Below are 25423 nucleotides of genomic sequence, written 5' to 3' on the forward strand. Positions count from 1 at the left end.
TAATGCAAGTATGCAATCATGAGCACGTCCTTAGCTGTTCCAGTTGTAGTCAATATAAAGTAATTTTAAAGTAAGCGGAAGCTTATCCTGTAAGTAAGAGCAAACCACACGTTGCGATGGACTTGACCTTGCTCACTATACGCAATTGTATGTAGCTTAAGGATCCTATCTATTTTGGCGGGAATATTGTACGTGCCCCCATTTTTTGTGAAGAGATGACACGAATAGATGGGAAATTTCTTCGCATTGTAGAGATTGTTCTAGTACACGATGGGAATGACTATGTAGACGAAGACAAAGAATCCTACGACTATATTTACTATGGTGAAAAAGGGTGAGACAAGAGGACTCTGCCAAAGAAATGCTGGCCCGGTCCAAGCTGAGAGCACCCAGACCAAGTCCCTAGAAACCAGAGCCGATCTGTTGCATTGTCACGAAATGAGGGAAAACTCAGCATACCCATGAAATGGTGGTCAATATAGTCATGAGATAGCCCGGCATCAGCACGTAGTATGTAAAGCTAGCAATCATAAATATCACGAAGAAGGAATTGCGAGAGAGGCCTCTATTGTTGTCCTTCTCATCATGGAGAGTCCTACGAAACACAGAGATGAGAGGATCAAAACACAATTTTCAAGATGAGGCATTCCTTGTTGTGCTCGACGGGGAGAATGGAGGGTTTGTCAAAGCCGTGGATGTGGGCAAGGTTAGCATCGGGGGAGGGGAAGAGGGGGAGGGAGGTGAAGGTCGAGCTAAAAGATGAAAAGGCAACAGCCTCTAGAAGTAGAGGTTAAGAATTTTACAAATTCCTAATGAAAATTTCTAAAAATCTAAGAATAATCACAAAACTCCCACTCAACTCAATCCTAAAGCAGTGTCTCTTGGAGAGCAAGTGCTAAAAACCTCCTATTGATTCAAATGGTTGCCTAGTAATGGGCGCCTCTCAGTGTGTGAGGTCCATATTGGTGTCAAGTTGCCTAGGTTGGTTTCACAAACAGATGGACACAAGTCTCTGGACGAATGCTCAGCCAATCAAAAAACTATGAAATGGGCGGACACAAATCTCTAGATGAATGCTTAGCCAATCAAAAAACGTGAAAGGATGGAAAATAGGGATGCCCATTTCACAAACAAGGAGACAAGAAGCTTGAAAATGTTTACATGGCAGTTGACTCATGCTCGGTTGCATAGGATTTGTGGGTGGCATCACGAGCTTGCCCAAGTGGTTGGGCGGGTGTGTGACCCATGCGTGCAAAAGCTAAAATTTGGCATTGTAAGGAATTGTACCTTCCAAATCATGTTGGCCTTAGAGCAGCTCCCTGTGTCACGCTAGATGTTGGGGAGGCCGTTGAGATAGTAAGGGGCTCTGCGATCAATTTCGCATCCCCGTGTGTGGAAGAAAGCTAGAATCCTACTGCTGTTGCTGGATTTTAAAATTGACTGCATCCTCCAGTGGCTTCACAGCCTGCACTGTTCCCGTCTCCACCAATGGGAGAGGATCTTTCCTCCCAGCAGTCCAATGCTAGGCTGTAATCTCAGTTTTCAAGCTCTCTAGGCTGGCTTTGGACTGCCAGGGAGCCCGGCTGAGCCAGCTCTCCAGCTCCATGGGGCTGCAAATAAATCCTGCGAGTAGGGCTCCCCTAGAGGCCCTCTTACCACTCTACCACACAAAAATGATGTAAAATTCGTTTATAATATGGAAATATATGTATCCGGCGGATAAAATTTAAATACGAAAGTGGCATCATGTCCACACTTGGCACCTGAGTCCAAGCTCATTCTTTGCTACCTAGTTACAACAATGGCTCGCTTTCATCGCCTCCTCCGTCCCCTCTACTCCTCTTCCATTGCAGCCCTCGCGCATTGCCCTCATCCGTCTCCGCCCCTTTCCACCCCTCTCTCCAATCCCGGTGGACATGGCACACTCCCATGGATGTCAGCCTGTGCCTGCCTTTTTGCCGCTGGCCTCGGAGCTTTTCATCAAGGGCTTCTGGCGGAACCTCGGGCAGCCCAGGGAAGGTAGAATTCTCTTTGTATCATGGGAAAGGAAGCCTCCTTGGTTTTGTGTCGATGATAAAACGTGTGATTACTTGTGCAACTTCAAACTTTTTGCAGAACGGAAATGCTACTGGATGGACACCCACGGGAATTGCCACGATCTTTTATCTCAGAGTTAAGGGCAGCTTGTGACGTGCGAACTCCTTTCTTACCTCCGCCCATCATTGAGTGCACCATTTTAAGCGGGTTTATCTATATGTTACCATTCTTCAATTTTAATTTCTGATGTTTCTTACAATTTGTTCCAATACTATTCACTGAAAATCAGAGTTATCTTGTAGAATGAGCGTGTCATATTGGATCCAGAGGACAGGGCGCTTCATGGGAAGCCTATAAACAGTTATCATCCTGCCAAGCATATTCCTGATGTTATAGTCTATCCAAAGTAAGCGGAACGTTTATAGGTTGGAAGAAGCAATGGCGATTAAGAGTGACAACTTTGAAGATCAGTTAACTTTGCTGATCGTTCGTTGTGACCAGAACCCAGGAAGAAGTGGTTCAAGTCGTCAATGCATGCAACAAATTTCAGGTATTATACTCACCATCGTTTGCAACATTACATGACACAATAAAACGAAGCATTTTATTAGATCTGCTTCGTGAGCCTCTGCCATGCCTCACTCTGCTTTAAACTTGGGAAAAAGTGATAGAGCATGTTGAAGTGAACGTATATCATTACGAAATTGATCTGCACTAGTGATTGGCTTTGATTATGTAAATATGGATGTCAGAATGTCATCCGCACGATGAAAGGTGACGGTGGTTTGGAGTTTTGTCAATTGAAAACTGCTCCTATTCCGTTTGCTTTATGATGCTAGTTGCTTGGGAACAATGCTGGGCTTGTTTCTGTGTCTGTGTATATTCAAATATGTAGGTATATATATGCAAAGCCTTCAGAAAATTAGGAATTTTGCATTCACTGCTGCACTTGATTCAGGCCATTGCCTCTACATATTGCAGCAATACAGAATCTGTCATTTTTTGTGCCCAGATCCCAATCATACCGTATGGGGGAGCCACATCTATTGAAGGCCAAACTTTAACGCCTTTCAATGGAGTGTCCATTGACACTAGTCTCATGAAGGTAAATGCTTTATTGCCGCAACAAATCATTGATTTTTGCGACTCATAAGAGAAACTCTATAATGCATTGCATGGAATTGTCTCTTCAGGCTATCAAAGCTCTCCATGTTGAAGATATGGACGTTGTTGTGGAGCCTGGTCTTGGATGGATAGAGCTCAATGAATTTTTAAGACCTTATGGATTGTTTTTTCCACTGGATCCAGGTTGGTTGACTCATCATATATTGAAGTCGTATTTATGCAGTTAGGATGGTGGCGGTCTCACCGGTGTTTGCAAGTGCTTTTTAGGAGCCATCTCCACTGTCTTTTGAAAATGTTTGAAAACGAAGTTGGAGTTGTGGTGACGATCTGAGAGCATTTAAAGACGTTCCTTCTGAATCACGTTTCTTGAGTCATAGACCCATCCTTCAGTCCATGATAACAGCTTCCCATTCGTGTTTACGCTATTTTAATCTTAGTTTGATGGTGCTACATGTAACATATGGAGTGTTGCTTAATTACATGACTTGTTTTGATGTGTATGGTCTGGACTGCTGCAATAGGTCCTGGAGCTTCCATTGGAGGAATGTGTGCCACTCGTTGCTCTGGCTCTCTTGCAGTACGGTATAAAGCTATAATGTTTACTCACGTAGTACTGATTTTGATTTTTTCCTTTTAGTATCAAAATCTGATCCTGTGAAGAACTCTCATTTAAGAAGGTCAATTAATCCTTCTTACAGATGGATCTACAAAGTCAGACTAACCCACGCTTTAGTAGATCCATCAACAAGTTATTTTTTAGACATGTATGAAGATCAATTAGCTTGATTAGAGTTGGGCTTATAAGGGGCAACCTTTGTGAGGAGTGGATTTTACATGTCTTAGTGGGAGAGACTAATACAAATATGTAAAAGAAGCACATTATGATGCATGATTCTAGCTTTGTGATATTGAACAATTTACAAACCTACATAACATAATAATCACATAAATGTGCTTCAAAACAAAAAGATTAGTAAACAAAGGACATGAAAATAAGTCACAATTCTTTGATGCCCAAAAGAATAGCACGTGAAGCATGGGCAAGCACATGAAAATAGCACATAAAGAGTCAAAGTGCTTTGAAGGACATAAAAAGAGCACATGATACAAGGTTTGGTGGGCTATGGAAGCACTCCAGGAGAACTGAGACACATGTCCTTTATTCAAGTACAAGAGAGACAAATGGGTGGTCTCTTCAACGACCTCAAACCCCCTCTCCTCCTTCCTACAGAAAGCCCCTTCCTCATTCATTCAGGATAACGTTTTTCATCTCCTCTCCTTGCTGCAAAACCAGCTCCCTCTTGCTCCTGACTCTGCAATCTTCTCCACCAACTCCCCTTCTCAGTGGGCTCTCCAGCCCTGGCCATTCTTCTACACTAGTGCACTACGACAGACAATCAGGCGCTCCTGGTTTCTGCTATGAGCTATCCTACACTCCTAAGCCTCTACTAAAGCTGACTCACTACCAGAGCCTTTGCAACAAGCTGATCTTCCCCAAGATCTGCAGTGATCTGAATTCCACCATCAGCCTCCTGCTTCATTTCTTGCCTTTGTTCCCTCTTTGAGTCTAATGGCATAATTGCTGTTTTTATTAAAAACAGAGAAAAAGAAACTTCTATTAATGCTTGGAAACTCAACTATACAAGTGAGCTGTCCCTGAAGCGCTAACCATGGGAAACAAAATCAGAAAAAACTGGCTGAAAGAAGGCCAGCCTGTTTCCAGAGAACCCAGCTCACTGCCTAGGGAAACTCTGAAATAGGGACAAATAGCCAGGGAGGAGGACTATACGATGGGCGAATTCCCTGCGGTGTAAGAATGTAAAAAACACCTGCAGGCCAAGCCTTGCATCAACGTGCCCAAACTCCGATGTCTTGCATTCCTAGGTAGCGTGGAGGGTGTATATGATGTTCTGCTAGATGGCAACCAAAGTAGCCGTGGGGTGGAACACTGTGCTTGCCCTCCATCACTAGGTTGCAACGCGCAACCCAAATATTCCACGCCGTGATGCTGGCCATTGTCTCCCACACTTCGTCTTCTGGAGATGAGAGGACGGTATTGGATCCTACACTCATTGGAGCATTTTCACACTGTGTATAATCTCCACCAAGGATTATGCTCAGCTCACTGTTGTATCAGTAGTCCACTCATAAATTCAAAGATGAAACCTCCAAAAATGGAATGGTTCATTGGCTTACTGATTGATTAGCTTCAGCAGGCCTCGTGAAAAGAAGAGCTCATTGGCCTTGGTCCTGCTTGTAATATGGAAGAAGAGCTTTAGCATACTCTGGGAAAGGAAGGGCTCATTGGTCTTGGTGCTGCTCTTATATGTAAGAAGAACCATCTGATGTTAGGACCTTATTAAGTGACTGCTATGGTGTGAAGCTACTAGGGTCCAGATTTTGGGGCTGTTTTACTGCTGCAGCTCTCTCCTCATGAGGATTTGCTGTCCGCACCCGATCAGAGGACACTTGAATTTTAGTCCAGACTGCTCCTGGCATTTATTGTCTGAAAGCAAGACTGTGATGTCTCTTTTCTGTCAAACTTTGGGCATGGCTAACCCATGTTGACCCCGATTTTGTCAGCGGGCATTCACTGTTCTGAATTGTCTTTGTTCCCAGGGTTTTGTTTATGCTTTGCACAAAGGTGGATTGTGTTGCAATAACAAAGCCCTTCAGGGCAGGGCAAGTGCCCCACGTTGGCCCCTCAAGGAATTGTTAACCATAAGATTAGACCTTTAACACAACCCCCAAGTGGCCAATGCTGGGCCATCACAGGTGGCATCAGAGCTTGGGTTGATACTAACCCAGTTGGCATGCGGGCGTGTGTTAAGAGGACCTTATGGACAACTCCCACAATGTTGGGCACAGCTCCACCAGGATGCACCATGAGAGTCAATTCTGATGGAATTATTGTCGAACAGTGCTTGACAATTCAAAAGTATGTTATTCCCATCTTTCTCGATGAGATCAATCATCACCGGTAAGTTTTAGCAAGCATTTGTTCAAGGATTTGTGTACAGCCTCACAGTTAAAGCGTTACTTAACTCAAAGCACCGACAGATGATACCTTACATCAAAGACTCTCAAACTTCTTTTTGGATATGTTTAATCTCTTTATGGCTATAAAAAAGCAAGGTATCACCTTTATTAATATGGGTGATCCCTCAAATGAAAACTTCAAGAATAATTGATACTTTTTTTCAGATATATTGAACAAGACTGCAACTTAATGGATACTCAGAGTCATCTTATAATGGTGCATCGAGTTGTTGCTTCTATTGCACTCAGACATTCCAGCTCTGAATGGTGTTTATCTATGCTTATTTAAGTGATACGCAAGTCTGATTTCTTCAAAACTACTTTTGAAAGATCCACTTCAAGTGGCAATTATATATCTTGGTTCCTCCAGAATGCAAGATAATGTGTAGGTGCATGTACTGCAATTATCTATCTAGATTCTCTTGGGAGAAGGATAAGTGGATGTTCTTATTCAACTGTTTTTTTCTTGGGGGAGGGGGGAGCAGAAAATTTTTGTACCATGTATTAATATCAGAGGATTTTACAATATCAGTTCCCATATTCAAAATGCTCACAGTGAGAAACCAGAGAGCAAAAGAGTTTGAGATCAGCAAGAGGACTCCTCTTGCACTGTACACTTAGCAGAGAAGCTGTAGCATGTAAATAGCTCAAGACAAGAAAGTCTTCACATGATGAACTCCTACTGGGGCTCTTCTTCAACAAACAGTAGTGTAAGCTTCTGGGTCAGCAGAAGCAGCAGGAGCAGAAGTGCAGAAAATATAAAACCAATGTCTTCATAGTCACCACAGCCATGGCCATTCATCTTCTTCTAGAGCTGATCATGAGCCTCATTGTAGTTCACATACGCTTCATCAAATCTCTCAGCTTCCTGTTCATCCAAACATGAAAAAGGTCCTCATCTGTAGATAATTGAAGTGCAGATTGTTTCTAGTGATCCATATATACCAAAGAGCATGAGATCTAATTTGAGTCCATTGTTTCTGCTTCACTTTTAAGGCATCCCCAAGTAATATAGATTTTAATGGGTTCCCCAACTTGAATTCACACTACTTTCCAGACTCTTCTTGCATCGGGACATGTTACAAATAAATGAAAAAGATCTCTTCTTTGTGGCCAGGGCATCTTTTGCAATTCCCATCTCCTTTACCAATGACCAGCCCCCTGACATTTGTCCACACAACTTTATGTAGGATGAGTGTCACGAGGGCGTGAGTTTTGCACTTACATGTGGGCAGGGCTTTGGAAAACTAAGGGGCAAACGCGTGGGATGTGGGTGTGCAAGATTCCCCCTAGGGATTGGTGCCGATCAATTTAAATTGATTGTCCTTAAATCCTGCTTTAGAGGATTGTGGGTAGGCCAGTTATGCTTTCACCCATTGCTTGGGTACTCCAGTGAATCTGTGAACGCTTGTGGCAATGAGGAGAGTTGTGTGACCCTGCATGGGCTGCTAGCAACAACTCCAAGTCTTATGGATGTTTGCATTGAGATGGTCCCAGAGTCAGCAACGCGATAGATCTGGTAGACGACAGATGCACAGATTACACTTGGGGACATCCCCTCCTTGTTAGAGTTGGAGTGCGATCGATAGGGGTCACCGTAGCCCTTGTCAGATGCAGAGCCATGGCCAAGAGACCGTACAGGACCGTGTCCACAGGCAGCCGGCAGCATTCTATCTCTGACTTTACGCTACCACTCCCCCATGCGCCAAGAAACTCTCTCCATTGTGTGCATCTCTTTATGCATCGACAATGTGTTAATTCTAAGATGCAAAAGTATCAAAATGGATCCTCTTTTGAGATTTTCTCATCATCCTGTAAATGCATGACCTGATGTCCGTACTAGTGTATAATTGAGGTTATTTTGTGCCAACTTGATGCATATTGTAAGGCACCCAATAATCCATTGATAATCTCAAAAATGGGCTGATGGGTCTAGATCTATTTGTCATTGCTTGTGCTATGTGGCACTATCAAAATACAAGCATATGGAGAAGGGAATGGAGAGAAAAACCCCACTTACAATTTTTAGTCAGTTGCATAATACCCTTGCACAATGTCAATCTTCAATGAGAAGAAGGTACGTACCATGAGGAAGCTGGCAAAGAATATCAAGCTCTAGATGCTTGACGGGGACCAATTGCTTGGCCTGCTATTTCTAGCCGATGGCCACTAAATGACAGGCCATGGTTGTTGCACTAATAGGCTTCTACCCTGAGACATACGAAGAAGCATTAGGGCTAGTCATAACTTGGGTGATGCTTCAAAGCTCAAGAGCACGCAAAATTTTCCCTATTATGATAGTAAACCGGAGTAATGGGCCAAAGTTAGGGCTTTTTGGATCTAAGGGCAACACGTTGAAGGACGCAGAAAAGTGAATAGTTCATCCTAGAGAAGCATCCAAAGACTGAAATTCTATAATGGTAAAAGTGTCAAGGACCCGGGCCCCTAGAAAGCATGAAGAGCCCCGTGGGTTACACGCAAGGCTAGTGGGCTATGGAAGCACTGAAGGAGAACTGAGTCACATGTCCTCCATTTAATACAAGGGAGACAAAGGGGTCCTCGCACCTCAACCCCCCTCTCCTCCTTCCTACAAAAAGCCCCTCCTGATTCATTCAGGCCCATGTTTTTCACCTCCTCTCCTTGCTGCAAAACCATGCTGCCTGTCCCACAACTCCCTCCTGCTCCTTGCCAGCTCCTGACTGCCCTGCAACCTTCTCCATAAGTTGCCCTTCTCAGCCGTCTCCCCAGCCCTGGCCATTCTTCTATGTTAGTGCACTGCTACAGACAATCAGCCTCTCCTGGTTTCTACTACAAGCTAGCCTATGCTCATATGCCTCTACTACAGCTAACTCACTACCAGAGCCTTTGCAACGAGCTGATCTGCCCTTCCAGTGATTTGAATTCCACCATTAGCCTCCTGCTTCATTTCTTGCCTTCGTTCCCTCTTTGAATCTAATGCCATAATTGCTGTTTCCTGCATGGCCTGTTCTTCCCTGCTGCCTAGCTGCCCTCTGAGTTGCTCTGCGACCTCCCTTGCTGGTTCCTCCATCTGCCATCCCGTCTCCCTGGCTAAAGGAATTCTGCACAGAAACTTTCCCATAGCGTGGCAATTCTGAAAAGCCATTTTGTAGCAGAAAGTGGTGTCTGAAGCTGCTGTACACAGCTCTAGCTGATCTGTCCTCATTGGAATTACTCCCGATGACGTTATGAAGCTGCTGGAAACCCTGCACAACTTGGATTGATCCTACACTCATTGGAGCATTTCCAACTTTTTGTAATCTTCTCCAAGGATTATGTACAGGACTAGGAGCTAAGCAGGGCTCAGCTCAATGTTCTATCAGTAGACCACTCATAAATTGAAGACGAAATCTCCAAAGAAGGAATGTTTCATTGGCTGTCCTCCCCCAGAGTCTGATTGATCAAACTCTTGGAATGCTCACTGTCACCTTCAGCTTCAGGAAAAGAAGAGCTCATTAGTCTTGTGCTGCTCTTCTTATAATGGAAGGAGAGCTTCAGCATACCTCGGAAAAAGAAGAGCTCATTGCTCTTGGTGCTGTTCTTATATGAAAGAACCACCATTCTGATGTTAGTACCCCATTAAGTGGCTGTTATGGTATGAAGCTAGTGGTGGTCCAGGTTTTGAGGCTGTTAGGCTGCTGCGGACCTCTCCTGTATGGAATTGCTGTCCTCATCTGATTAGACGACACTTGAATTTTTAGTCTAGACTGCTCCTGGCATTTTTTGACTGAAAGCAATACCAGAATGTCTCTTTTGTGTCAAACGCTGGGCATGGCTCACCTATGTTGAGCCTGATTTCATTAGCTTGCACGTTCCCATGGTCTTGTTTGTGTTTTGCACAAAGGTGGATTGTGTTGCAATAACAAAGACCTTCGTGGGGGCCCCCTCTCCTCAATCAGTGTTGGACTCAAATTGATTTCCGAACCTATTTAACCATAAGATTGGAAGGATTCAGAGTCAACGGGGTATGTCTGTTTGTGTCACTCTGCAGCTTTCCCAAGTTATTATTCTTGCCTCAAATTTGTTTTTCTTAAGATAGATTATGGAGTTAGTCGTGTGAATCTCTGACCAACTATCCTGAAATAGGAGTTTTAAAAGTAAGTCTTACTTTTAAAAGTAGCTTTGTTTTTCCTATCCTTAATTCAGTCCTGAAATCGAGACTTTGCCTTTTAGTATCATTTTGAGATAATGCTTTGCTCATTTCTATTTGTCAGGTATGGTACCATGAAGGACAATGTATTGTCGTTGAAGGTTTACCTTCTTTGCCAACATTAAGTTATTGAACATAATTTCATGCAATTTTCCTATTGTCATCACCTTAAATTTCATTGTGTGAAATTGGAGTTGGTGCCTTCTTTACATTTATATCTTTTGATCATCCTTTTCTTAAGGTCATTAAGATGAGATGAGTTTTGTCAAAATTTCAATTGTGATTTGCTTCACTTCTGTGGATTGTAGGCTGTGCTTGCAAACGGAGATGTTGTCAAAACTGCAAACCGTGCACGGAAGAGTGCAGCAGGGTCAGTGCAAGAAAGCATTCTTTTCATTGTCGATGTTATGCAGTTGCAGAAGGAATTCCAAAATTTTCATTTTGTCACCAATGGCAGAACCTTTTTTATGGTGTGTTACCTGTAGGTATGATATGACAAGGTTGATGATAGGAAGCGAGGGGACGCTTGGTGTCATAACAGAAGTTACACTCCGACTTCAAAAGATTCCAGAGGCATCAGTTGTATGTGAAAGTCTTCTTTGAGCATTGTCAGGATGAATTTCAATAAATAGTAAACCATGAATAACATTATCTAAATCAAATAAGGAAATCTTCAGGTGGCGATATGTAGCTTCCATTCTGTGAAAGATGCAGCGGATGTAGCGATTGCTACTATGCATTGTGGCATTCAGGTATATGAAACTATGTTGTTGGTTAAGGTTATTTTTCAAGCCTTCTTTACAAGTAGTACATGCTTAATGTTTGGCACATTCATTGACCATATGTTAATGTATAGCTTGTGGTTTGTTGTGTTTCATGTTTATTCTAGTGCAGGTCAGCCGGGTTGAGATGATGGATGAAGTTATGGTAAAGGCTCTTAATTATGCCAATGGCAAAAATTTTAGAGAAACACCAACCTTGATGTTTGAATTTGTTGGCACAGGTAACTTCTTTGTTGGCCTTGCTTTTTGGCTGAGAGAGGCATGCCTTATCAATTGGTCTTTGTCCCCTCCAAAGAAAAAATGATTGGAGTAGCTTTGCCTTTTTCACATCAAGCCTTGTCTTTTGTGAAGATTAATACACTTAGATTTCTTTTACCACTACCCCCAAACAGTTATCCCCTTTCTTATTCCTCTTCATCCTTAGGTTCACGATTCCTTAGCACTATGCTCCTTGTCATGTGTAATTTTCATGTTTTATGAGCTTGGCAAAGTTTTTCTAATCTGTCCGGTTGCATGGTTTTTTCTCACTGCCTAGGCTTGGGTAATACCATGTTGGCATAAGTGCCGCAAAGCAACATGTTAACCTCTCCACATAAGCCTTCCAATGTCTCCTTGTACATGCATATTAATTTGGCCTCTATACGACTGAAGGCTAGACCAGTTATTTTTACTCTTGATGTGAATCTCCGTTGTTGTAATATACGACCACGATCGCTCTTGGAAATCCGGACCTGCACATAGTCACAATCACCGATCATAGAACCACAAAGAGAGGCACAAGCATGCTCACCACCCAACCGTGATGCTCACGGGTCTAGGACCCGTAGAATCCGAGCATCCCCTCGAGCCACAGGTTGTGTTGCTGGCAGGGACATCTACATCCAACCAGTCCACAACCTCCTGGCATCCCATACCACTAGAAGGTGCCCATAGGCCCTCAGGACTGCGCGGTGAATCCGAGCTACGCTGGAAAGTAGGTGCACGTCCGCAACACGATCCTAGATCCAGAACAGCAAGGAAGAGCTAGAACTGCTCTGACTTGCATTTGTGAAAGCTAAACCCCTGGGCCCCTTATATAGGCTCTGGCCCAGTGCCGCTAAAAATAGCCAAAACTTGAACTCGTCCGTTGCCCTTGCAACCCAACTTGAGAATCACCTGCTTAGCCACTAGCCTCCCCAGGTTATCAAAGCTAGTTCTGTGCGCCTAAGCACACGTCAAATACAATCTGTGCACATGACATGTGGGCTAATGGATTTCAGTTTTCTTTGAATATAGGCTCTGTTCAACTTGGTATAGGACCTTTAAGTGCTTAAGGCCAATACATAGCATAGTTAGATGCATAGGGGACCTTCTAACCCTCTGTGCCATTTTTGTTCTGGTAACTCAGCCATATGCTTCTTGGCATTCTATTCACCCACATTTTGTGAGTGAAGGCTGCCCAAGGGAGGGCAAGTATATGTCTTCTGGAGTCTTAGATTAAACCAAAGCCACAATAGGCCTCAATAAAATAGGAGAGAAAAGATAGCCAAAATCTTGTAGAAACTATGTGAATTTACACAGATTTCATGAATGAAAACCTTGTCGCTGATGGACTAGTCAGCAAGTCAGCCTCTCTATATTGAACCTTGGCATTGTTTGCCTGCAAATGAGACTCTGGAATAATAAGGAAATCAAAGTAGTATAGCTGCAAGTTCTTATCATTGCCAACTTGATTTCAGCACAAGGGCTACTCATTATACAAATAACATGTAAAATGTGGACACTTTAGGTACCTACAGTGTGAAGACTATATTTATTTGGCAAATATTGTTTTCGGGATGTGCAAGAGTGTTGACATATCACAACTTATAGCCAGCATTAAGTGCTGTGGTTTTACTGAAGATAGGATTGTCAGTAATGCAGATATGAACAAATAGGTAGCATTGTAACAAACCTGTATGACTAGACATAGTTAATATTTCTGACCTTAAGAAGAGGGGCATGCCCGAACTAGTAACCTGTCCTCAAGGTCCTCAACAATTCAATGCAAACAGTTGTGCATCATAAACGTTTTTCATCTAGAAAGATAGAAGACATCATTAGCTTTGAGAGAGTTGGACAGCAGCAAATCGCAATTCATGCAGAGAGCTCACCTTGGTGGGAGAAAGCAATGTTTTCATTTAAGTACGTGGATGGGTGTATTACAAATCCAAGCTCAGGCTAGCAAAAGGAAAAAGGCTAAGAGAAGCTAAGCAAACCTAGATACATGGTTTTTATTTTTGATTCTGAAGGAATATCATCAATAAACTAGCCAGGGTCAGCATCAATCTCTTGTTTTCAGATGTACCCTTCAACTCCTTTTTCATCCCTATAATCAAATAATTAAATTATTTGACTAGTGAGGCTCTAACCTTGCACAGGACAACACTTCTGTGGTTTGTAAGTATGGAAAAAGACCCTATTTGCTCTCAAAATTTAATTCACGGATTTGCTTGTGCGGGAGACTGAGATGAGTGCTAGGGCGAACTATTTTAACTACAAACCATTCAAAGAAACATAGTTCTGAGGTCAAGTCCACTGAAACTTACACGGTTCTCTAGTTGTTGCATTAGTTTTTGCATCTCCCCCAACATATCAAGGCTCATCCCAAAGAACCTTGAATTGTTGGAATACTAATGGTTGGACACGTAAGTTCAAGTGATGATTGGAGACCTTGATGGTGGTGGAGGTTGATTTGGTATGTAATAAGTTACCATGCCTCGGAGGATGACTGCTGTGTATAGTTACCATGGCTTAGAAGAATGACCATTGCATGCATGTATGCGTGTTGAATGTCAAGAGGAGCTTTCTGATATATGTATAACTCTCCATTGTATAGATTCTCCGTCCACAGAAGGAAAATATTTACAGGTAGAAAACATGTGGACATGATTTAGGAAGTGATAACTGACTGTCCATATTCGGACAATGATTTTAACAATCCCCGCGTCACTGAAAATGTGGTGATTGCGATCGAATACAAAGGACAAAGCTCTATAGTAAGATTATGGAGGTCAATATATAGCAATAGGTAATGGGATATGATTAATCAGATTTAGTTGCTGAAAATCGCACTACGTGCTGTGCTTTTAGAGGATGTGTTTGGGCATGTTCATGGATTCATCTAGATATATGTTCCCGCCGTATTAGCTGACATGCAAAGTTCACCTTGTGAAGCTTTTGTCCATGTTGTGGCTTGCCGATATCGCGATAAGTTCTTTCTATATTAAGTGGTGCGTTGCCTTGTTAGCTAGATTGTAAAAGCATTCTTTTGCTTAGATGCTCATTCGGGAGAGACTAAAATGAAATCATAGTCTTCACAAGAAGTTGTAGCTTGAATGAAGAGATGTGGACTACTTTTTGATTAGCTTTCTCCTTTAATGCTAGTTTTTGTCATGATTGAGTCTGTCCTTCACCTCCAGAGTGCTGATAGAAACTCAGTACGAAGACCTTTGTATAAATGGATGCTCAAGTATGCGTGGGGATGTGGATTTGTATGCGTGAGGGCATATGTTTATACTGTGGTCTATACCCAGCATTGGGTGCTGACGAGTCGGTGGGGATGTCATAGTGGCTAGTCCGTGCTATGCATGATGGAGTTTATGGTTTTCAACCACCAGTGAATATCCATGACATCGAAACTGTATGTGTTTGTGTTTTAAGAGGATTAGTTTGGGCATGTTCTTGGATTCATCTAGATATATATAAATGATCCATCAGAGGCTACCAAAATAGTCTCGTAAACCAAGGGATTGAATATGCTTTCTTAAAACTATGCATGCTGAAATAAGCTGCATAATCGGCTTTCATGTATATTTGAATATGCAGTTCTGAAAAGTACGTGTGCTGAAATAAGCCAGCTCATCTGCAGTTATGTACTGAGGACTTTTCTCAAGGAGAGTATTGGTGCAAAACAATAATGACTATATGATTTCCTCTTTAATATGCAAAAATAAATAGACAACAAAACAAACATTTCCACAACAAGGTGATTATTTCTCTAATATGATAGCGTGTATAGCTAAATGTGGCCTCTAGAGCTCATCTACCTGGTTGTCCGTACTTTTAGGCATTTGGCCGCCTAGAGTGGCTATAACTCTCTCAACTCTTGGTCCCTTGCATTTTCCAATCTGTTTGTTGCTATTATCCAAGAAGTGCTTTTGCATTCTTGTGCCGGAGTCTGAGTACTCTTCATGACAAAAGTTGCATTTCCACTTCTTGTTAGGCAACATTGTACCCAAAACAGAAATATGCATGTTGATACCTTGACCAAGTATTGCATGAGACTGATGTGTGTGTCGTCTTAGGATCATGGGGTGTTACTGAGCACTTCATAATAGCATGATTATTACTGAGGTAAAGAATGTGAGTTGAGTTCAGTTATGTCAAAATTTGTTCACATAGACGCGTACAAGCGTGTGTAAGAATACCATAGGTAGAAGTGACCCTCGTTGTATCAACTAAAACAATGTAAGATGAGGTGGTGAATCTCTTGTGGCACTAGTGTATTATCCTATGCATGTCTTCGTGGTACCTAAGTGTCAAATAATATGTGGTTGGCAAAAGCTACCGTCGCGGGCTCGTGTAAAACTTCCATATTGGAGGTTTCGGTATTTTGGGATTGGAAACTTACTATCTCTTGTAAACACCAAACATAATGAAAATGCAAAACCTAAAAGGTGGCCTGCTTCAGCAATGCAATTAAATCACATGCATTTGAGGTCAAGTGCTGTTTTATCCAACAATCTTTGTATGGTTATTGAGTGGCAAGATCTCCACTCTGGATTACATTATACGTGATATTTCTTACTACTGGAAACAATACCATACATGATGTTTAGAGTGTTCCCCCATGAGGTCTCTTTCAATCTGCATGTCTAATAGGCCTCCACATAGTTTTCACAAAAGTCATTGTGGCATCAACTTTGTCTTCTCTCTCTGATTGCACATGCTGAAAAAGAGAGAGATTCTGTCTGGCTGATTGGACATTAAAATCAAATATTTTATCCTGCATCTTTCCAAATGCTTGTACTATTGAACTAACAGTGTACTGTATGCATTGTGCCTCAATCTCTATGCTTTGTATTCAGTTCGCTATATGATTTTAATGGAGAACATAGTCTTACAGACAATAACATGTGGAGAAGTTAAAAAACATCAAAAAGTACCAACTGAGAATGTGGAGAGGTTAACTGGGGATCACATCGAAAGAAAAATCCTGAGTCCCTTCCGGAATGAAAAACTATGTGATACAATTTTGATGGCAGAAGCATATGCTCTGGAGCAAACTTTGCGGGTGCAGAAAATTGCTGAAGAGCATCATGGTTTGGGATTTCAATATTTCGACACTCCTGAAGAAAAAGAGCATTTATGGAAGGTATGTCTATATATAAATCTTGCCCAAAGTATTTGCTCCTGATAATATATATATCTTTACGGTGAGACGATTTTTTCCCTTTCAAAAACTTTTGCGTTTGGATTAACGTGGAGCTTTTGTCTAATGTTCATGTAGATGAGAAAAGAAGCATTGTGGGCATGCATGGCAATGGTGCCAGATACAGAAGCCATGACTACAGTAAGCCTTTAACCTCTAATCACTTATGCGAACAAATTACAAAAAGAAAAGAAAAGCTGTAGCTGACACATTTTGAACCCAGGTGGAGGGTCTTAATACATGCCACTGATTGCCTTGCAGGATGTCTGCGTTCCATTGTCAAGGCTTGCAGATTGTATAACTAGATCCAAAGAAGAGCTTGATGCCTCACCTCTTACGTGGTAAACACATATCTTTTACATATCTAAGAATTTCGTGTGAAAGAGCTGATTTTGGAACACGTGCAGAATTATAATGGTTGACTCTTTTGTCCTTCGCACAGAAGCTAGGAAGAACTTATGAAGGCCTTAAATTATAGACAAGGGTCATTCATTGAGCCATAAACTTTGTTGACAAAAAAACAGACTGAAAGAAAACATGGGAGGCTTGCTAGACTACAGTGCCCTTCACACACAAGCAAGAATAGACCACACACACACTTTTTTTTTTTTTTTTTGTGAGAAGAAATATTTTATTGCTGTGAAATAATTACATTCATAGGTACTCCAAAAGCGGAGTAGCTACTACTCAACTGAAAATCTCAGTATAAGCCATATATACATCATGATCAATCAAATGAGTCTGAAAGCAATCATAAAATGATTGCCGCAGAGATCGTTTGAAAAAAACTAAAGAGGGAAAAGTAGGATCACCAAAGACACTATGATTTTTGTCCATCCATAGAGTCCAAAGTGCCCAGTAGCGCACCCAAACAAAAAATAAATCAAAACCCTGTCTAGCAGGATGAAAACCAAATAACCAGAAGAACTTGCCAAAAGTAACAGTAGGAAATCTCGCTTGAAGCCCCTGACGAATGACAGCTAGGAAATCACAAGTATGTGGACATTGCCAGAAAATGTGAGGCACAACAGAATGTAGACATCGGTGGTAAACAGCCGGGGCAATATGTCTATGAGCGAGTAACTGCCTGGATGGAAAAATGCTAAGTAGGACTCGCCAGAGGAAAAGCTGTTGCCGAAGAGGGACTTTATAATGCCAAAGGAGACGTAGCCTCTTTCTCCACCACTTTGATGGGCGATCCATATGTCAAACAGAATTGGCTCTGTAAGAAACTCAAGACGGAGGTAACAACACTTTATACAGAGAAGGCAGTGTGATATGTGACAGCTTCAAAGGACGGGCTGAAGAAGAGGAAGAATGGAGAGTTCAATCCTCAAGCCTATCCTGAAGTTTCAAACGAGGTATCGGCAAGAAAGGTTGAAGCATTTCTGAAATTTTGTGCCATAAAGGACGATAATGAGCTCCCAAACCATGCTTGCTAGCAGCCGCAGAAAAAGATAAAAGAGTGCCATCATCCTAAACTACATCGGCCACAGAAGCAATACCTTTGAAAGATATAAAATAAGAACGCTTGGGTTCTTGTATAGCCAAAGGAGGGTGGAATACTTTGAATTTCCCAACAAAGAATCTCTGCCATTCCATTCCAAGTGGGATAAAATATGCTTCCAATCAAGAAGCAAACGAGAGACAAAAGGGCAGCCTTTGATCTTGCCTTGAATAGAACCAAATAGAAAATCCCATTGTGTAGACTGCCAATGTCCAAAAGTAGAAGTATCAATATGCAACAAAAGAAAGCGGATCATGAAAGCCCAAGGCTGATCCCCTTGCATAAACTGCAATATCATTTTTTCCCTGTGAGCAAGTATATGCACTTGAATATTGAGTATGTTCAAACCCCCGTGCATCTTTGGAGAACAGAGACGATGCATAGAGAGTAATCTGAGATTTTCTTCCCATTTTTTGAACGCCAGAAGGAAACCAGATGTGCCTTAGTAAACATAATGAGGGGCAGATAGAATTGTGTGTATGCTATCAAAATGGATTGTGTTATTCGCAAACGAACATGTAATGGCCAAGTTGCAAGCTTCCAATATTCAAGTTTTTTCCTCAGCTTTGTGAGCACCCAATCAGTTTGTTGAGAACGAGTGAACCCCCAACCTAGAGGATAGCCAAGATGTCGAATCAATTGAGAAGGTGGAATAATTTCCCGAGGCCACAAAAGACTATGCCAGTCTTTAGCATGCAACGGCAATAACTTAGATTTTTGAAAATTCACATGAAAACCAACAGCTAAGCCATATGTGGAAAGAGCCTGCATAATCAAGGAGAGATGGCTCTGAGTATTTTTCGGGGTAAAGAAAGAATCATCAGCATATGCTTGAGCGATCATGCTACGACTGCTAGGAATTTCCAATCCATGAAACATGCTAGTGTCCAAAAGGTGGTCCATATATTGAAGCATTGGATAAGTGGCTATGGTAAATAGTAAAGCACTGAGGGGACAGCCTTGCCGAACAGAACAACCAAGAGTCCAGGTTGTAGAAATATCCCCTGAAAGTATGCAGGCAGCTTTACTATCTTGATATAGCCAATTGATAACTTGTTGCATTTTTGTGCCAAATCCCAAGGCTGCCATTGTTTGTGAAATAAAGTTCCACTGAACAGTATCAAAAGCTTTGGCAATATCAACTTGCAATAGCAAAACATCCTGCTGCATATATTTGGCATATTGTATTCCAGCATAGGCATTAGCAGTGTTGTTTGTGATATGCCTACGAGGAACAAAACCATATTGCGCAGGATGCAACCCATCATGCAAATAGCCTTTTATCCGATCAACAATCATTTTGATAGTAATTTTGTAAATAACGGGCATAAGTGTGATAGGTCTTCAATCAGCCAAAGATTCACAGATTTGCTTTTTTGGAAGGAGTTTAACAAGACCTCTCTTCCATGTCTGGCATTTTCTGATTTTGCCAAGCAGAATTCACCATATGCAGCAAAGTATGCTTCAAAAGAGGCCAATATTCTTTAAAAAAATCAACTGTAAGACCATCCCATCCTGGAGATTTCCATCTACCACAGGATTTGATTGCATCTGACAATTCCCTTTCAGTAAAAGGTTCCTCCAATTCCAAAGCCTGAGTAGTCGAGATAATAGGAGAAACATGCTGTAAAAGCAAATTCTTGTAGACAAAACCTGCTGTGAAGGAGGATCTGCATAACTAAACTGCTGAGAGAAATGATGTACACAAACAGAAGCAAGCTGTGACCGTGATGTAGTCCATGAACCATCAGGCATAAGCACCCTGCAAATGTTTGTTTTTAATCTCTTCTGATGCAAGCTTTTAAAAAATTGTTTGGAAGAACAGCCTTTATCTGTGAAAGCTCTTTGTCTTGCTCTGGTCTCCCATTTGGCAAGTTTCCTGTGATCATTGATTTGGAGACAATGTTTAGCTTGGCATAGTGTTGTTTGCTCATGCAAGAACAAAGGACGAAAGTGATTGAGGTCTTGGTAAGTCAATTTAGCCCGAGCAATAGTTTCCCTCAGAGTCTTCATGTAAGACTTACCATAACCTCTAATTACAACTTGCATTTTGGAAACAAAAGAATCCCATGCATTATCAATATCAAAGTGGCTCTGAGAAGACAGAGATTGATAGGCTTCAGTAACCATTGCCTTGAAAGCAACATGCTACAAATAGCTATTGTTCACTATCAGATGTCGCCTTTGAGGCAGTCTATCATTTGGCATATTGTGAAAAGATAGCCTCAACCATAACAATGCATGATCTGAATGCACAAAGGCATGGTCAACCCACATTTTGCATGTCAAATCATCATTTTGTTGCGGAGCTACCCTATACCAGCGATCCAGACGTGCCTGGTAAGAAGAAAGGGCATTATGTTGAAAAGTGTTTCGAGGTGACAAAGGTTGCAATTCCTTCCAAAGATCAACCAAATGAAGATGAATCAGTAATTGAGACCATGCATGCCTTTCAGAGGTAAACATATGAGAATTTCCTGATGTATTGATAGTGCCTCCTCCCTCAATTCTGGTGGCTATGATTTTGAAATCATCAGCCTTGACTTGAATGAGACATTCCCCTTCATCAAACTTCGCCTTCTTGTTCTATTTGGTAATGGTACTATCAGATAGAAGGTTTTCCTTCAGACCTTGAACTACAAAATTTTGAGTCCCAACGATCAAAGAGAGAGTCGCCAAGGTATAAATACCATGATCCACCGTGTGAGTGCACACTACCTGGCTGGGGCCACATTTGCACTCACATGCAGGAGTTTAGTGAGTGATCCTTGTTTGTTTGTACAAAAGGCCTTCTCCTTCCACTCTCCATTTGAACTGAGAGTACTTCAACAAATACTGATCCCAAAGCAATCTACTGAAATCTCCAAAAAAACACAATGAAAACACACCCTGGAATTTCAGTTTGATGATGCTTGCAGGAATTTCAATTTGGTGATGCTTGCTGTTGGAGCAAGCCAGGTACCTCCTAGGTGTACCATAATCCTCCGTGCTTGTGTATGACTCTTTGAGCTCTTGCTCATCAAGCTCCATCTCTGGGTGTGCTCCTCCATCTCTTAGGTGGTACTGGGATGGTCCTCATATCTCATGATTGAGTGACATTCTCCATCCTCCACCACGAAGTCTGAATATGTGCAAATGTATGCTATGAACACAGTCACCGCCGAGTGTGCATACTCTATCTTTGTTAGAAACATGGTGTGTGTGAGAGAGAGAAAGAGCTAGGGAGTGAAGAAATGGTAGACAAATGTAGAATCCATGAAGGCTTTCATTCATTCATCATCGTCCATTGTAGACAAATGGTACTAGATCTCCTAGTGCTACACACCAACACATCACATCAACCACTCTTTGGCCATGATATCTCCAACACCCCCCTTCAGAGCAAAGAGTGTGAGACCCAGCACACAAGGAGTAGACCGATCCCCCCTCCACCGCAATACTACAAAGAGCAAGTCCAACTATCCAACATCTCCCGTGTGATAGTGACTTCTCAGTTAGCTTGCAACTGGCAAGGGCAAACCATCACTCGTCACTCCCCCCCCCTTACTTTGAACTGGGTGGTCAATACCATCAAACTAAAGTAAAAAACATTACATTCATTTTTGGGGGACAACAACCCAGGCAGAGTACCTCTTATTGACTCCAAATACGTTCAGTTTAGAGGGATAACTCAAGGCTTATAATTTTTAATGCAAACACATATTATCTATGATCATCATCTACTACCTTAGAGACGGATAGATCATGCAACATAGCAGATGAAGAAGCTTGCTCAGGTCCAGAAGATGTAGCATAAATATTCTTGAGCTTGTCCAGAGTCTCCTTGGTTGAAAGTAGTGAGGTCAAGTTGATGAAGCAATTTGTTGACCGACCTCGCACCAATAAGTGCCAGTGCTTTGTCATGCTGCTCATCCCTAGCTGAAAGTGGTGCTGATGAGTCTTCACCACGAGGACGAGGCTCCATACATTCTTTCTCCTAGACAATGTTTCGACTCTTGGTAGTGTCACATCCCTCCCACGAAGAGCCTTAATTAGCTTTCCATAGGCTGTGATTCTTCAAGACCAGCATGGACGGCAATCAGCTTGTTGTACCTAGAGCTCTCTGTATTAATTGCATCCCGCTCATATATCCAGAGAAGTCCCTGAAAGAATTTCTTATGGGTTGGAGGCACCACAGCTTTCAAACTTGGATCTCCATGTTGAAGCCCGTAACAGGCAAAGGTAGTAGTAGCATTGTAAGTGGAGCCCTTGTATTATGTGCCCTTCTTCTCATTGAACTTCTCCTGGATGTTGTCGGCCAAGCGGCGACCCTTCACGTACATGTCTTGATGGCCGAGTCGAAACCACTAGCCTTCATGCTGTTGGCTGTGAATAAACTCATCCCAGGTGGATTGAACGGGAAAAGGAGGGAAGAGATGAAGGAAAGTGGTGAAGGCAAAGTTGTGATTACCACAGAGGAACCCGCGATCGCAATAGTTGACGAGGAGAACGAATGTGGAGGTGAGGAAGGAAGCGGTGCCAACATCTTGACAAGTAGCTTCTTGACCTTCCATCCGAATGTCTCGTAGCCTTTGTCCCTTGAGTTTTAATGAACCAGCCTTTTCTTCACTTCTATGCCAAGCCCGCTTTGACACATCAGGCTCATCCCACTGACTCTCCCTTCTGCGTGGGTAAGAATTGAGATAGAGCTCAAGGTTGTGCCATAGTCTAGAGATCTTGTCTAAGTAGCCATCCACGCAAAGGGTGAATTGTGGTGCTTGAAGCTGACAAAATTGAGATCCGCCATAGCTGAGCTTGTAGAGCTGCAATGGTGGTTGGCGGGCTATGAAGAGGCAAGACTGACATAATAGCTGCAAGTATGAGAGGCGAGATGAGGCGGCTGGCTGTAGAGGTAGTAGACAGGTTGGAAACAGAGGGAAGGTGAGGCAACACTAAGGCAGCTGTGCAGAAACCCTAATCGGGTAGAAGCAGCTGAAAGGAGGTAGCTAGAGGCGAATTAGGGTTAGGGAGATGATGATGTGGCAGGGCAGCTATGGCAGGGTTAACCTGCTTTGATACCATGTTAGAAACATGGTGTGTGAGAGAGAGAGAGAAAGAGTTAGGGAGTGAAGAAATGGTAGACAAATGTAGAATCCCTGAAAGGCTTTCATTCATTAATCATCATCACTAAGTATGACAAGACAAGTGAAGTACAAGCCTTTATAGGCTACACACTCACACACTTGCACCAAGTGCATATGGGATAAGTCCCATAGTGACACATGGCACTCACACATGAAGTAGTACTAAATCTCCTAGTACTACACACCAACACATCACATCAACACACTCTTTGGCTATGATATCTCTAACAGTATCAACGGGTCATGGTGTCATCACTAAGTGAAGTTCCTTGGTTACCACATTGGTAGATGCCATGTTTGAGTGGTCCCTATCCCTTGTTTGGTCAGCCTTCTTCTTCTTGCAGTCTTTAGCAAAGTGTCCAGGTGTGTCACAATAGAAGTAATTCTTTTGAATCTTTATCTTCTTCTTGTCGACATCCTTCTTTTTATGTGGCTTCCATCTGCCACCCTTGCTCTTCGCTTTTGATCTACACAGAAAAATTGAGCTGCTCCTAGTGTCAAACTGTGTTAATGATTCCTCACGAGATGAAACTCCTCTTCCTCATGACAGACTTGCACCATCGAGCATGAAGATTTAAGCACAAGGTGAAAGGGAGGATTTGATACCAAATAAAAGTGCAAGGGAGTCAAGGAGTGGGGAATGCAAGATATAAAGAGGGTATTCCACAATAAACTAACAACCACTTCAACATACAAGAGAGTTAGGTTATGTAGGAAACCCATAAAATGTCAAACCACTAATGACCTAACCTACATTAGCATATCATTGTAATAATGTTCCCACAAGGAGGAATGTGTGTGCGGATGCTCAAGGCTAAGTACTTCTACAAACGTTCTACTGTGGACAAAACTCCCTTTGCTGCATCCTTATGCTCTCCTGCTGTGAGTAGGTCTGGCCCCAGGTGTGCTGCAGATGTAAGGACTTCTGCCTTGCAAGAACAGTCTGTGCTAATGTGCACCCTGTGTTTACTGCTGCATTCCTGTCCTCCACAATGGTCTCCAGCAGGGTGCTGGTTTGCAGGCTGAAGTGTGCAGGGGATGCTCAGAGCTGCCACCAGTGATACCTAAAATGGCTCCAGGAGAGAGATTTATATAGCCTCTGATTTGCCTGACCTGCAGGCCAGTTTATCAGCCAACCAAATCTGCCCCATCTACAGCCTGGCAGGTCTTCTATTGCAGACTGGTCTGCCGTCCTGCACCTATAAAAGCTAAATAGGCCTTTTGCAAGCGCCTTGTTGGGCCTGGACCTGTAGTCTGTCTACCCCTACTCCCACCTGTACTTGCTTTCTGGCTTCCATGGGCTACTGTTGCGCATCTCTGATCTGCTGCTGTACCTGTTCTACAGCCCTGCTGACGCAGCGCCTATATATATATATATATATGTATGTATTTATCTATATGTATTATATATGTATATATGTATATGTATATATGTATATGTATATGTATTATATATGTATAGATATATACATATATGTATATAGATATATACATATATGTATATCTATATGTATATATATATATATACTAGTCATAGTCATTTTGCAAATGAACGTTGGAATATGTTTCTTGCAAACAAGAAAATGCAGCAAACTAATACAGTGTACCTAGACACTGATTTCAATACAATAGATAATAATTTCAGCTATATCAAGTCGACCAAGCAGAAAAGGATCCTTGGTATATCAAGAGCGGTGCATCATCTCACCTGACAAATCATCAAGAATGGTTCATAGAGATGAAACCATTAGAAGGTCAGAAGAATGGCATCTACAGCAGATAATACACCGAATCTAGTTCAAGGGACATGTGTTATCCCTATGAACAATTTCATTGGTACGAAAGGATTGGTGAAAGATGTGCTATATGTTCCAAAGCTCAGTAAGAACCTCTTGTCAGTAGGTCAAATGACGGAACACAACTATCGAGTCATCTTCAACGGAGATGAATGCACTATCAGAGACAAATCCAGAAGATGTCAGCTAGTAGCAAAAGGTATCAAGGGAGGACGCTTGTATAGAATGCTAGCTACAATACCAGATAAGCATGCCATGTCCGCTCAACTGCAATAGATGCCACTATCTGCAAAATAGCACAAGAGATATGGTCATGTCAATTTCAAGTACTTGCTAGATCTCAGGAATCAGAATATGGCAATTGGGATTCCTAAGCTATAGTTTCTTGGAAAAG

General features: G+C 42.2%; 1 protein-coding gene and 1 pseudogene across 1 annotated transcript in view; one reads left to right on the plus strand and one right to left on the minus strand.

The window, feature by feature from the left end:
• Positions 1–1725: 1725 nt before the first annotated feature.
• LOC147899899 (D-lactate dehydrogenase [cytochrome], mitochondrial-like) overlaps positions 1726–25423 on the plus strand; it is a 40112-nt gene continuing 16414 nt past the window's right edge. The window contains exons 1-15 of the mRNA XM_087376818.1: positions 1726–2019; positions 2116–2191; positions 2340–2443; positions 2539–2587; positions 3050–3142; positions 3231–3345; positions 3684–3744; positions 10434–10470; positions 10678–10739; positions 10855–10951; positions 11047–11121; positions 11264–11372; positions 16437–16546; positions 16682–16744; positions 16865–16944. Coding sequence (XP_087232944.1) covers positions 1802–2019; positions 2116–2191; positions 2340–2443; positions 2539–2587; positions 3050–3142; positions 3231–3345; positions 3684–3744; positions 10434–10470; positions 10678–10739; positions 10855–10951; positions 11047–11121; positions 11264–11372; positions 16437–16546; positions 16682–16744; positions 16865–16944 — 1349 coding nt within the window. The 5' untranslated portion in view covers positions 1726–1801. The remainder of the gene's footprint in view (positions 2020–2115; positions 2192–2339; positions 2444–2538; positions 2588–3049; positions 3143–3230; positions 3346–3683; positions 3745–10433; positions 10471–10677; positions 10740–10854; positions 10952–11046; positions 11122–11263; positions 11373–16436; positions 16547–16681; positions 16745–16864; positions 16945–25423) is intronic.
• LOC147899900 (tyrosine-protein phosphatase RLPH2-like) lies at positions 21813–23528 on the minus strand (annotated as a pseudogene).

Source organism: Dipteris shenzhenensis, chromosome 7, assembly GCF_047967505.1.
Source record: "Dipteris shenzhenensis isolate YYH24624 ecotype China chromosome 7, Dip_SZ_1.0, whole genome shotgun sequence".
NCBI lineage: Eukaryota > Viridiplantae > Streptophyta > Polypodiopsida > Gleicheniales > Dipteridaceae > Dipteris > Dipteris shenzhenensis.